Source organism: Anthonomus grandis, chromosome 1, assembly GCF_022605725.1.
Source record: "Anthonomus grandis grandis chromosome 1, icAntGran1.3, whole genome shotgun sequence".
NCBI classification, from domain to species: domain Eukaryota; kingdom Metazoa; phylum Arthropoda; class Insecta; order Coleoptera; family Curculionidae; genus Anthonomus; species Anthonomus grandis.
This window is the reverse complement of record NC_065546.1, coordinates 44,490,016-44,505,469: the sequence shown is the minus strand read 5'-3', so window position 1 is coordinate 44,505,469 and position 15,454 is coordinate 44,490,016. Positions and strand designations below refer to the sequence as shown.

At 32.3% G+C, this 15,454-nt stretch overlaps 1 protein-coding gene across 5 annotated transcripts in view; it reads right to left on the bottom strand.

Annotated features, from left to right (window-relative positions):
- The window catches only part of LOC126745258 (telomerase-binding protein EST1A-like), a 216,068-nt gene that overhangs the window by 35,798 nt on the left and 164,816 nt on the right, over nucleotides 1-15,454 (bottom strand). For all 5 annotated transcript variants that reach the window (XM_050453028.1, XM_050453020.1, XM_050453031.1 and 2 more), the window contains 2 exons: nucleotides 11,015-11,289; nucleotides 668-853 (listed from right to left, as the gene is read on the bottom strand). In XM_050453028.1, the coding sequence (XP_050308985.1) occupies nucleotides 668-853; nucleotides 11,015-11,289 (461 nt within the window). The remainder of the gene's footprint in view (nucleotides 1-667; nucleotides 854-11,014; nucleotides 11,290-15,454) is intronic.

Here is a 15,454-nt window from a genome sequence, read left to right as displayed (position 1 = left end):
CTCCGCAGCCAAAAGAATTGCCTAAGAAAACTGTGATTCTTGTCGCAATAAGTTTATTATTTAGAATTCTTTTTTCTTTTATAGTCAAATAAAGTATTTTGAATTCGAAATTAAATATTTCATTTCGACGTGAAGGGAAATCAAAGGAGCCAATAAAAAACGTATAATAATGCCACGTTGCCAACTCACCTAAAACATCCAGAAAGTTCAAATGTTTTTTCTGACTTAACAAAATCGTTTCGTTGGTTGACCCTGTAAATGGTGCTTTACTCTAGATGTTATCGAAGCACCGCCAAATCAAACCAAATCAGGTAGAAACCGTTTATTTTTTAGCGCACACTGAGGCCGACTACGAACGGTCGTTCGGATGCCTACCGGGACACGCAAAACGATGAATAATTCAGTTTGGGAGCATTTTTTCTTTTAAGTTCGCGGATCTCTGCGACCCCGAATGCTGAATTATTCACGCGGTTCGGATTACGCGAGGACGACAGGCGCCGGCGGCGCTCCAGCTACATATTTTTAGCCGAAAACCAACTTTTGAATTGAGAAAAACCGTAAAAGAAAGGAATAATTTGTAGATGACGAGAATCTCTGCAATTTATCTATTTGAGTCACCTACCTAGAACTAAAGGTACAGACGCTAAAGGGCCCCAAAGTTACTTACCATCACACGTTGCTGATGCAATTCCTCGCTTCTTTTACGCTTTTCTAGTTCTAATTTCCTACTTAAGAGGTGCTGAACTTCAGTTGAAGCCTCAGAAACGTTCAGTTTGCTGATGTTATCGTTTAGGTTTGTTATCTCTTCGTCGTCCCCACTGAACGTCTCTAGAAGAACATCGTCATTCCTTGCCTGCAATGCAAAAATGAATAATTACTCTCCATTAACTAATTGATTGACTTTACTTCGTTAGTTGTACGCTGTAATGAACTATCGGGAAAGTAAATTAGAATAATAAACGTATTCACTGTAAGAGTAATAAACGTATACAATACAAACACAAATTCTCTATTTCCTTTATACAGCCAATTTGTACATTGTAAGGTTCGTCAGTAATAAAAGAAAAAGTGCAGAAAATCTTAGATATCAAATTCATAATATAAATTAAATTTAAAAGTAACATTACATTACAAGTAAAAAACGATAGAAAACCTACGTATAAAGAAAAACAAAAATACATCTGAAAAAAGCATATAAAAAACTTGTATGATATCCGGGAACTGACCTAGTTAAATTTGTCTTTAGAATTTCAAGGATTATTAAAAAAAATTAAAATTAAAAAACTGTTTTAAATTTGTTTATGCTATAAAAACATGAATTGATGAGGAACCTGTTTAATTTCTTTTTTTTTAACTTTTTGCGGTTAATTCTTTATACATTTCCGAAACATATTATAAAGGCTCAGACCGCTATATAGTGGAGATTTTGTAATATTCGTGTTTAGGTTTAGGCAAATAAAATGTTGACCGTGTCTACTTGGATACGTATGTATTTCTTGGATCTTCATTTTTTATACAGAAAAAAAAACACGGTAATCTAGATATACAGGCGCTCCACTCGTGTGACCCCCATCATGTGACACATCATTGTACGCAACACGTTGACGTATCAGCAAAGAGTGAGCTAAAATAATAATAATAATAATAATAATAATAATAATAATAATAATAATAATAATAATAATAATAATAATAAGACGTTTATTAGCCACCAATACAAAAAAAAAGCATAATTACAGAAGGTAATATGATTATATACATGGAATTGAATATTAGAATATTAAACAAAGAGAGCATATTAAAAACAATAGGTTATATAAAGAATTTAGTTAACACAAGTAAGGCAACTAAAAAGCCATGCATTCAGACTTCCAGAAAAGAAGGAAACAACTTCCTGGATTCTGTTAAGGCTTATAATAGAAGAAGTGAGAGAAAAAAAAACAATTCTTATAGACAAACTAAAAAAAAACACAAATAGGTAGGCATATACTTATGAGGGGAAAAAGCAGTAGGGGAAAAATGGATGAAACGGAATGAAAAAATTCTTCTTTTTTCTTCTGTTTTTTTTAAACAGTTAATTTTTGAATAATAATTGTTAATAGAATATTTTACGTTGTATTCAGTTAGTTAGCATGTGCGTAGTATTTTAATAAAGAAAGGCATTCAAGAAAAATTAAGTTTGATTTAAAAGAAGAAGCTTGGTTTTTAATTTAAAAGTTTTTTCAGTGACAGTCAAATTAATTATTTTGAACTTATTTATCAAATTTGGTACGACATAAGAAAAGGATCGCTTAAAGAGTTCTTTGCTATGGCTAGGAATTAAAGATTAGAAATAAAATTAGAAATAAAAAAGATTTTTACGTCTTATATTAAGATTATGCACATCAGTACGATAGGTAAGCTTTTCAAGTAAATAAGGCGGAGTTTGTGATTTAAGAACTTTGTAAGAAAAACATAAAATATGTAATATTCGTCTATTGTGCATATTTAGCCAACCTGCTTCTTTTAATTTATAAGAAATATGTTGCCGTCTTCTTATACCAAATATAAGTCTTAAGCAAGAGTTTTGAAGTTTTTGAATTCTACCTGAGTCGGAGTTATCGAGACATGGTCCATAAATTGTGTCGCAAAAATTTAACGGTGATAGTACTAAAGCATCACAGAGCAGTTTTTTGATACTTGAGCTTAAAAAATGTCTTTGACGATATATTGTTTTTAAGGCAGAATATCCATTTTTTAGTTTAAGGGTAACATGTTCTTTGAATCTAAGTTTATAGTCCATTACTAGTCCAAGATTTTTTGCAGAGTTTTTAAAACTTATTATATTGTTATTAAGGTGTACATTTAAATTATTTAAAATATTAGTTCGATGGTTGTCACTACAAAAAAGAATAGCTGCTGATTTAGTGGGGTTAATCTTTAGAAGTAATTTTTGAGTTTCTATATTTAAAGTATTTAAATCCTCATTTATATATTGATTAGCTTGGACAACATTAGTGTGATGAAATGAATAAAATAGCTGGGTGTCATCTGCATAGCAATGGTGCTTACAGTGTAAAATTTTTTTAGTAATTTGTGAAGTATAAAGAGTATAAAACAAAGGACCAAGAATGCTACCTTGGGGAACCCCAGAGGTAACATCCAGTGCATTTGATTTATTGTTATTAAGCACTACTCTTTGTTTTCGATTAAACAAGAAAGAAGACACCAATGCCAACGCAGACTCAGCAAAACCCATATATTCTAATATAGCCAGTAATATTCTGTGATTTACCATGTCAAAGGCTTTAGAAAAATCTAAGAGAATCAACACCGTAGCTTTATTTTTATCAAGTTCCTTAAAAATATCATCAGTCACTTTAGATAAAGCGGTTGCACAACTATACCCCTTACGAAACCCAGACTGGTATTTAGGAATTAAATTATTTACATTTAAATATTGAACTATTTTATATTCCATAACTTTTTCTAATATTTTTGATAGTATAGGAAGTACAGATATTGAGCGAACATCATTAAATTCAACAGGATTTTTTATTTTGGGCAAAGGAATAACATTGGCTTCTTTCCATTGATCGGGAAAGCAGTTTTGTTCTAAACATACGTTTATAATATGAGTGAGTGGTTTAATTATGGTTTAATTAGGACAACAAATCAAAATCAGGGTAATGTTTAATTGATCAACGCCAAATGCTTTAGATTTAATAGATTTTAAGTAATTTATTATTATATCTTGTGTCACCAAATTAAATTTAAATTCAGCCAAATAATTTAACCTATGTTTTTTAAAATACCCAACAAATTCTTCGTCAGGGTTATTATTGTTTTTGTTAATATTAGAAAAAAAAATATTAAGTTTATCTACATCTTGCATAAGAGGAGGAAGTTGTATATTTGATTTATTAGAAATATTTAGTTTATTAAGTTCTTGCCATGTTTCTTTGTTATTACATACTCTAAATTAAAAAAAATATATATATAATATATAAAAAAAATGTCTGGTAATAATGAATATTTCATCGACGTCATACTTTGGTATATCAAATGGCTATCCTATAGTATGATACAAAATTTTAAAGAGCATACCACCCAACGGTGTATAAAAAATAAACAATTTAATAAGTTCACAGAATTTATTTTATTTAGTGCTTAAAATGTGCTTCGTTATTCGCGAGACAATAAAGTCTGTTTTAAAATTCCTTATGAACATTGGTAAGTGTTTGTCCGCTAATATCGCTACATGCGCGAGTAATTCGATCATTTAAATCATTAATATTTTCAGGAGGGATTTTTAAAACTTTGCTTTTTAAATACCCCCTAGACGAAAAAATCTAGTGGTGTTAAATCTGGCGACCGTGCGGGCCATTTAATTGCACCACGCCTGCCAATCCACATCCCTGATAACTGGTCATCAAGCCACTCTCAAACTCTCAAAGCGTAGTGCGGAGGAACTCCATCTTGTTGGAAATACAAATTATTTTCGTTTAGTATCCCAACACCATTTTCATCCACTTAATTACCAAATATTGGACGATTGAATGGATGTATTTATTAAATATATATGGTCAAGGTCTATTTATTAAACTGTAGAATATACGTATACCATATACTATCCTGTTTACAAACGAGAGAAAATTTTTTAAAAAAATCTCTCTTTTGTAAACAGAAATCATTTTTTTAAATTAGTTTAAGTTTAATTCTATTAAATTTAATTATTTTATAAAAGCATACATCGCATCTATTTAAGCTTTTTTCAATTGATGTTAGAATATTTATATACGACTTAAAATTTACTAATAAATAAGCAAGCTATACTCAAAAAAATAATATTTTTCGCTGACAATCTTTTCATCTAAAGTATTCTGCAGATATAAATTTCCAATCCGTAATAGCTCAAATTGCAATTAAAAAACATCGAATTACTGAATTTGAACTGGGTCTCATTTTACAAAAGCGTCCATCGTATCCATTTAAGTTATGCAATTTAAACTTTTTTCAATTGATGTAAGAGTATTTATATATAACTTAAAATTTACTAATAAATATGCAAACTGTACCCAAAAAAAAATAAATTTTATTCGCTGACAATCTTCTTTTCCAATCGCTAATAGCTCAAATTGCAACTCAAGAACTTCGAATTTACCGAATTTCAAAAATCTCATTTTATAAAAGCGTCCATCATATCCATTTAAGTTATGCAATTTTAATTTTCGAAAATTACAACATGGTCTTAGATTTAAGGTAAAATATACATCTTAAGCTCATTGCACTCTAAAATATTTCTGAAAAAAACCTTTTTAATTTTTTTTAACATTAGTTTATGTTTAAATGTTTCAAATTTAATTATTTTATAAAAGCATACATCGCATCTATTTAAGTTATGCAATTTAATTTTTTTAGAGTATTCATATGACTTAAAATTTGCTAATAAATATGCAAACTATACCCAAACAAATCATATTTTTCGCTGACAAACGTTTCATCTAAATTATTCTGCAGATATAATTTTCCAATCGCTAATAGCTCAAATTGCAATTAAAATGCTTCGAATTAACCGAATTTCAAAAGGGTTTCTTTTTATAAAAGCGTTCATCGTATCCACTTAAGTTAAGCATTTTTTACTTTTTTTTATTGATAGAGTATTTATATAGAAGTTAAAATTTACTAATAAATATGCAAGTTGTACCAAGAAACCGCTGACAAACTTTTCATCTAAATTAATCCGCAGATCTAATTTTACAACCCAAAAAGCTAAAATGGCATCTCAAAAAGTGACATTAATAATAACGTTAAAACGCCTAAAAAAACAAAACCTCTCCATCGCTTTGAATGTAGAAGTTCTTTTATGTTCCATTAGGGTGTGACATTGACATAACATTTACATATCTAACTTTTAAACTTGATTACTACACCTCAAATATATATATGCCACTGTGTCGACCACGCAAAAACAGTGTTAAACGTGAATAACAAAGACATAATATTAAATTATAGATAATAATTAAATTATAATTATAGGTTAAATAAAACCCTGATAATCCTTTTCTGAGGTACTCTTCCGATATCATTGCACTGTCTACCAGATCAAAATGTTGTACCTTAATACTGAATAAGCAGTTGCATAATAAACATGCATTAGTCCTTTATTATTAAGATAATTCTTTGAGGATAAAATTATTTATTTCATTTCTTTGTAAGATTTTCTATTTCCAAATGCCATGGGAGAGTGGAATCTATTAGCGACCCGGGATATTTTGTATTGTCTGTCTGTAATAATGTTTCTAGTCCAAACTGGAGTTTATATTGATATTAATTTATTAATATTATTATTATTATATATATAACACAGGCCGTTTTTTAAATATTCAAAATAAGTTTATTTCCCTGACACCAGTCATAAAATTGCTAAATGCAAATTTCAGCTTTGGTTCATCTGGGGTGGAACCAGCCACTTCACAGACTGGGTCGTCAGCGTATACAAAGATTTCACCATCGCATCGGTTAGGAACAAGTGAAGGTCATTAATATAAAGGTGACATTTTTCTGCCGATCAGGTACGATTTGGAAAACGTGTTTATGCAATCTCTTATTCAAATTCAAATGTTTTAATTGCCCATATATAAAATCATAAAATACAGTTATAAACCTAATTAAAATTTTGACAAAAAGGAGTTTTACCCTATTTTGTAACTGATGTTAATTAACCTATTCTTTGTTTAACTAGCAACTGTGATTTAATTTTTTTTAGAAAATATGTTTGAAGATAGTTGTTTAATGCTGCTTAAGGATTCCACATTTTAACTTCCTCAAATTAAAAAAAAAAAAACGCTGAAATGATGCGGTTCTATGGCGTGGCACGACAAAAATAATCATTATTTCGCTTCATGTGTTCATGCTCAGTTTCATGCAAGTTTTCCGATTGGTCCTCCTTCACAATCCGATAAAGATAAACATATGATTCTTTCTTTTATTTGTCATCTTTAATAAATTTACGTCCTTAAGGTATGGCGTTATATGCTTTCTATATGGAATATTATAGCCAAATCGCATACAAAAATTTGGATTTTTATAATTGCTTGCTTGATACATGCATACCAAGAGCTACCATATACCAGATCACCGTAATCGAATAGAGATAAAACAAGGCTTTTTAACAAAGTAAATATTTTTGTTATGGAGGCAGGTTCCGTTTAAGTTTAAAAAGGCTTTTCAGGCGTAAATAGGCTGCTTTAATTTTGTTTTATACATGGGGTTAAAAATAAGAGAATTGTCAAATATGAGTCCTAAATTTTTTGCCTCAATTGGAACAAATGGTACTGGAGTGTTATTTATATGAATATTTATACGATTTTCAAAATTTTGCCTGAAATTATTATTCGAACACAAAAGAAATTTAGATTTGTCAGCATTTAATTTATACTTGTGATTTTTTGTGTAGTCTTCTAGATTCATTAAATCGAACTGAAACTTACGTTGAAATGAATTATTATTAGTATCTTCAATAGAAACAGGAATATACGGTTGTGAGTCGTCAGCATAATGCTACAATGTGGAATATTTTACTGTTTTATACATGTCTGCCACATAGAGTGAAAAAAGTAAGGGTGACAGTATAGAACCTTGACATACGCCTTGATTTGTTTGTCTGAACTCTCTCTTGAAGTCCGAACATTTGTTTTTCTAACTATAATACAACTTTCACGATTATATAAAATTCTTAAAAAAAGGCGATTCCCAAATTCCTTAGTTTAGTCGACAACATTTCGTGATTAAGTGTGTCGAAAGCTTTACTAAAATCGAGCAAGACCACACATGTCCCTTGATTTTGCTGTTCATTCTGGATTAGTTTCGAAATTTAAGTATCTAAGCATCAACCAACTTAAAACGTACCTTTTTTTCATTTTTAAGGGTTGGATAAACGGCAAAAAAATCCAAGCTTTCAAATTTTTTCTTTATATGTCAACGTTTCGGCCTATATTAGGCCTTCTTCAGGGCAATCAATGCTCTTCGTTTATTTGTGATAAATAGAACATAGTATAAATAGAACATAGTATTCTAGTTTCATATGATTGTATTTGGTTTATTTGTTGTTGAGGAATATGTACCTGTTGGTGCGTAAGTAACAATGACGTAAAACGTACCATTCAGTCTCAATTAGGTTATGGCCTTGTAGGGTCAGGTGGGGTAAGCGACTGTCACCTAATACAACTAAATACCCGTACTATACAAAAATAGATAATTAAAATTATTTTTGAAAAAAAATCGGTTATTTTCAACCAAGTTTCTTCACGAGGAAACGAAAATAATGAGTATGCGGCAGTTATATTCATTCACCCTTTTAATGATGTAGCGGGGGTTCTACGTACTTGCCGTATGTCCACCCTCTAACCTTTGACGTCGCAGGGTATCCGTCAACCCCTCCACTATTTCTTTGTACAGTTATAGGAGAAAAGTCGACAAAATGCCTGGGGCGCCACTTTAAGTAATTAAAGGAGCTTAGAGTTCCATCTAGCCTCTTGGGTAAGCCTTTAGACAGTGGAGAAACCAGGTAGAGATTGAAAGTAGACTGTCCCGTTATAATGAGATCTTATTGCTCTTACTCTTTATTATTATAAATAGATACTAATAAGTAACAGGTTTGGTTGCATAAAACTAAATGAACAAAAAAAGTCCTTAAAATCTAACAATCCCCATTACCAATTTCTATGATTAAGCACAGGCAGTTATTTGGGAAAATGTACCGGAAAATTCGGCACTCTATTAATGACGCAAAATAGTATGATCTAAGGGACGGGGTTATGATGTTTTGTACAAGCGGTTACGGATGACATTCGTGAAGCAAAGCCGGAAACTCAACACCAATCAAGCGAAGCAATCTCAATCAATCGGAGAACATTTACCCCTGCTCTGTTAATATACGGATAATAATTATATTATCACGGACTCGGTTATTACTTGTCTTTCACCACTTTGAGAAAAAAAGTAATACTTAAGAAACGCGGCTACTGCCTGCCCTACAAAACACGAAGAAAGATGGGCCCAAACAACAGTATTTCAAAATAAAATCAAACGGAACGGAACGATATCCATAGCAACGGATTCGATAAAGATCTTGATACGCGAGCTTGGAAGCGGCCGGTCAACTGTCAACAGGTGGCTCTTACCTAACCCAATTCACACTGTCAACGTCAAAACAAAATTTAAAATTTAACGGTATTGAAATAAGGAAAAATTACTGGTACTTCGCTCGAAAGGTATGGTACGACCTTACTGCGACGAATGTGACACCTTGGTGGACAACTCACGAACATCCTCGGAACCAATCGTTGGATAAAAATGCAATTGGGAAAACTTAATGAAAATAGAGTTTTTTGCTCATGAAAACAGTACGCATTTATAGGCTATGACCTTATATGGTAAACAAGTTTAGTTTCAGCTCTCAAAACCGGGTATTTCTAGGTGAAAACTAATATAAAGAAAACCGGCTTTTCAGGAAAACCGCGGGAAACTGAATCATGATTTATATTATATTTTGCCACACCGGGTATGCCCCTTCATTTAACAGGGCTTCCCAAGGTAGGTAAACCTTGAAACTTGCAAAATAGAACATGTAAACAATGCAACAGCATGAAAGCAAAATTTCATGAAAATAACCGGAAAACTGGAAGCATAGTGATGAAAACCCTCTCAGTTTTAGGCATTTGTGGTTCTTTATTATCCTAAGAATAACCAGGGCTGAAAACAATAAGGCCAGAGACTACAACATAGTCAACGGAGAACTAGGCATAACCTATAAAAAATCGAACCTTTCCAGGATACTATCAGGCTAGAAACCTCTTTAAGTTGGTTTCTTTATATATGTTTACAATTATAAATCCCTCATGACTCACAGGTAAAGCTTAAAATGTTAACGGAGCAAAATTATCTAAGTTGTCTTATAAAAGACTGCCTGGGCTTACCCTTATTACTATAAAATAAAGACAAAATTCAAATAGGTCCTCTACCAAATCCCTACATCACCAGAAAGAAGAAAAAAAAACATGCCAAATTTCCAAAAAACAAAAAAACTATTGGTTTTAACATAAGCTAGCGATATGTGTAAGATTTTACATATATCGCACCAAAACTCTTCAATATATACCCTACAAGCCAATTAAAAATTACCCCAAAAATTGGATGCAAAAAATTGAAAGATCAATATTCCATAAAATGGTAAATAACTGATGAAATGTATTTTATGTATTGTCTCCGTCGGAGTTATTAAAGTAAAAGTAATAAAGTTTTAAATAAAACAGGCTTATTTATTTTATAAGTGTTTAAAAATTTCAAATATGACTACAATATTAAAAAAATGTCCTATTCTTAAATGTGACTTTATACTCAAATGTAACAGTCTTAAATATATTTTTTCGGACTGTCTGGCAAATTAGTGCAGCTCATGTTATTACTCGTTTTATTGCCTTTTTAGGTTGATGTAATTTCTAGATATCTTTATATTAGCAAATAAACGTATATTTAGTGATTTATTGATTTGTGTCTATGTATTGTTTTTTTATATTGCGGTTGCTTTCTACTTTTCGATTTTCAGATTCCTTAGGGCGAAACACGTGTCATAAGTTTATAAGATAAACATTCACTGAGACCGTTGATTTTGTCTGAAACGTGCATGCATTTTTTAACGTAAAATCTCTTTATGTCTGACTCCGGACGAAATCGATAGTCGTCCCTACGTAAAAGTAATTACCAGAAATTTATTGGATTAAACCCGTTGCGCCTCATAAATCTCATCCTCACTCCACTTTTAATGAACTTTCTTAATGACCCCGTCGTCATATTCCTTTAAAGGTCGCAACGATGTTTCTATGCTAATATCTGTCTCCGAAAACCCTTTCAGCTTTTAAAGTTTCCCACGTAATTGCATCAAAATCCAGAATTTACCTTTCAGCGGTGACAAATTTTATTAGTGCCAACTTTCCGATGAAATTATTATTTTTTTACTGAAGCATTAACTTACCAGGACAGACCGACTGGGCGAATCCCTCCCACGATCGGTACACACCACAGACACATAATCCCTCCTCCCGTCCTCAATTTCTAATTTTAACACGGGAGGTTCCAGACCGCAAAGGTAAACCGTACCGAAGAACAGCAACTTGGCAACGCGCAGGCGCAGTTGCGCGATTTCCGCGTCCATGTTGACCGGCGCGTACGACACCTCGCAATCATGAAAACTCAGAGGGGTGAAGCCGCTCAGGATCGCGTCTTCCGGCAGTTTTACCGGATCATAACCTGAAACAAAGAGGAAATTTTAAATGGTATTTAGTAAGGTAAATATGCAACAGAGGTGGTCATAACAGATGAGAAGGATGTGACATTATTGGGTTTATGTCACTATGAAGTCGTCTAAATAACAGATCACAGGAGCCAATTGAGTTATAGGGCAAAGCTGAAAGGAGGTGCAGAAAGATTTAGGACATAGTTGCTAAGGATTAATTATTAATTAGTCATTTGATCTATTGGTTAACATCCAAGCAGTCCAAAGAGTAGGTAGTAAAAACTTCTTGGAGTTGAGCTTGGACTAAGATCTGACTCCTTACAGTCCTTATTTTTTTTCTCCTAAGCAGTGCTTAAGAATCTAGAACATTTAAGCTTTGGTTCGACTAGTCCATGATCTATATGAGTCTAATTAAACAATCAAAGACCCTTTTACTTCCTTTCCAAGTAATTTCCAATGAAAATGCAAAAAAAAATGCTTCACATTGCAAAAGGCGAATCGTAATCGTACACGAAAACCGGCCAGTTAACTGTTACGTGTTATACAAACTATTAATAATTTAATTGTGTTCCTTATGGATATTTAACACCTAACAGCCGTGTCGTACGTCATACCTTATAAGGTCCCTATAGCGGTTTAATATATGGTAATAAGCAGAACTGCTTTAATTAGATATCCAAAAGGAACAAAACAGGGTCCAATCAATGTGATATTGTCGCCTATGGAATAGATTTTAATTAGCTCCTTAATAATGGCTCACGTTGGCGCAAGATGAAGAAGGAGAATCAGAGTCGTCCCTAAGGTTTTTTATTTTATTTATGTTAATGTAATTAAACTACTCGAGAGAAATTTTAAATTTCATTTATTCTAGGCGCTTGGATTCTATTTCTTTACTAGGATCTATACTAGGATCTATACTAGGATCTTTACTACCATCAAGGTCTCCTTCGGAAGAATTACTCTTAATCATTTTACTGAGATCAAAACTTTGAAACTACTTTCCAGATTATTTTGTTTTCCGAATTCTCTGGAAAGATCCTTTAGATTTATCACATTTTGACTATATTTATATTAAAGCCTTTTGTACTTTTTATCGTGAAGACCACGTCATTTCCTTGGTAAAAGAAATATTACTACCTTATAAGAATATACTGTGAGGTTATATACAGGAGTAGAAAGTAATAAAAAAAAGTCGCAAAGTTATTGAAACTTAGGGAAAAATGTCGTGGAACACGTAAGGAAAATTTCATGAACCTAAAATCACTAATTAATCAGTTGTGACACCACTGTTGGTGACAACGTATCAAGAGACCTTCAAGTTGTCAAGATCAAAAAGGAGAATCAGAATCATCTTAAAGAAGTGAGTTTTTATCTTATTTTTTGTTGATGTAATTGAACAACTGCCTGAGAGATATGCCTAATTTCATTTAGGAATTTGGATTCTGGTTCTTCCCTAAATTATCCAGGTCTCCTTGGAAAGAGTTGCTTATAAGCATTTCACTGAAATCAACTTTAAAACTTTCCATTCATATACCTTTCCAGGTTATTTTGTACTCCAGCTTCTCTGGAAAGGTCCTTAAGACTTATCAGATTTTGACTGAATTTACATCAAAGCTTTTCTTATTTTTTACTTCTAAAAGTCTGGCCATTGCCAAAATAAAACAACTATTACGTTACAAGAACATACTCTAAGAGTATGAGTAGATGCGGCAACAAAAACGTGTATGTAAGGGATGCAAAATCAACCTCAAATGTTCGATTCATTAACTGTTAGGACACTGCTACTTGAAAATATGCAAAAAGCCCCACAACTTAGAGCAAGATGGAGAAATAGAAGCAGAGTTATTCTTAATAAATAGGTTTATATTTAGTTTTTTGTTTATGTAATTTAATACCTGAAAGAAAGGTTTAAATTCACTTATTTCAGGCACCTGGTTTTTGTTTTCTCCCAAGATCAACCAGATCTCCTTCGGAAGTGCCACTCTTAAGCATTTTAGTGAGATCAGCTTTGAAACTTTACATTTAAATGCCTTTCCAGGTTATTTTGAAATCAGAATTCTCTTGAAAAGTCCTTTAGACTTTTCAGATTTTCACTTTAGATAGAATGTCACTTGTCAAGCCAATCTCCAAACTAACCGCTAGCAGCACCGAGGAGGAAAGCATATCATTCCTTTTTTTATGAAAAGAAATTACTATAAGGGTGTGAGTGATGGAAGGGTAAAAAAAAAAGAACTGCTGTCACCAATGGTAAAATGTCAGATTAACCGAAAATCGCTGATTAATCAGCTGATACGCCACTGTTGATTAAAAACGCATCAAAAGACCCATACACTGCACGTTTTCTTTATATAATTAGGTCTAATTACGGATCTCTAGTGGTTTTTTTCTTCATTTATTTGATAGAGAATAACAATGTGACCCGCGAACAACTGTGTTACGCAACGCCAATGATGGGAGAGCATTTTTTATGCCCCCCACATCGCTTATGTCAGTCATACTCACTGGAGAGAAAGAGAAACAAGGCAATTATCTCGGCCCGGTAGCAATTTTTCGTTTCTGTTGTTCTAACGGGTTGCTTTAAATTGAACTGGTATAAACAAAGATAGAGAAGCGTGTAGTTACATTAAAGCTTTTCTTATTTTTCCTCGTGTATGCCAGGCCATTTTCAGGGTAAAAAAGCGATTACCTTACAAGAGGATATTTTAAAGGTGTAAGTGGGTGTAGGAATATCAAGAAAATGGCAGAAGGTGGAAAAGAAAATCTCAGAGTAAATAAAACTTATGAAGAAGTGCTGTGGAGCACGTACAGAAAGCTTAATATACCTAAAATCACTAATTAATCAGGTGTTGAATACTGCTGGTCGACGATGTATCAAGAGACCTTTAAGTTGGCATAAGATAGATAAGAGAAGATAAGATAGAGAAAGAGAATATGAGTTTCCCTCAGAAAGTTTTTTTAATTTTATTTTTATTGTAAATTGAACCACCTAAAAGAAAGCTTCAATTTTATTTATTCCAGGCACTTGAATCCTGGTTGATCCAGGTCTGCTCCAGATGTATATACTCTTAAGCATTTCACTGATATCAACTTTGCAATTTTACATTTATACTCCTTTCCAGATTATTTTGTATTCCGAATTCTCTGGAAAGGTCGTTTAAACTTCTTCTTCGGAAGTGTTACTCTTAAACATTTCACTGAGATCAACTTTAAAATTTTACATGTTAATGCCTTTCCAGGTCATTCTAGACTCCAAGTTCTCTGGAAAGGTCGTCTAAACTTGTTAAATTTTCAGTGTATTTATATTAAAGCTCTTGTTATGTTCAGTCATAAAAGCCAGGGCATTTGCAGGGTAAAAGAACTATTAGCTTACAAGAAGATGCTGTAAGCGTATAAGTGGATACAGAAATAAAACAAAAATAAAAGGTGAAAAAAAAATCTCAGAGTGATTGAAATTTAGGAAAAAATGCTGTAGAACACATATTAAACAAAGCGTAATTAACATAAAACCACTCATTAGTCAGCTTTTACGCCACTATTGGGTGATGAGAAAAAAATTGAAGCAGAGTTATTTCAATAAATATGTTTATATTTAATTTTTTGTTTATGTCATTGAACTACCTAGGTTTAATGTAATTGATTTTAATTACTTGATTCCTGTTTCCTCTTTGGTTTATCCAGGTCTCTTTCGGAAGTGCTTCTCTTAAACATTTTACCGAGATCAATTTTAAAACTTTACATTTATATTCCTTTCCAGATTATCTTGTATTCCCAATTCTCTGGAAAGATGGTTTAGACTCATCAGATTTTCACTATAGTTAGAAAATTACTTGTACCAACAAGAAAGCAAGTATTCCCTGTATGACTACAAAATACTATAAAGGTATGAGTGAATGAATAAGAAGATGGAAGATAGTGTAATAAGGATTCTCATTGAAACTCAGGAAGGAGTGCTATGGTGCATGTAAGTGTTTATATTTAATTTCTTGTTTACGTATTAGCACTATCTGAAAGAAAGGTTTGATTTATTCCAGGCTCTTGTTCCTGCTTCTTTCCTGTTTCATCCAGGTCTCTTTCGGAAGAGTTGTTCTTAAGCTCTTTCATTGAGATCAACTTTAAAACTTTACATTTATATTCCTTTCCAGATTATCTTGTATTCCCAATTCTCTGGAAAGATCGTTT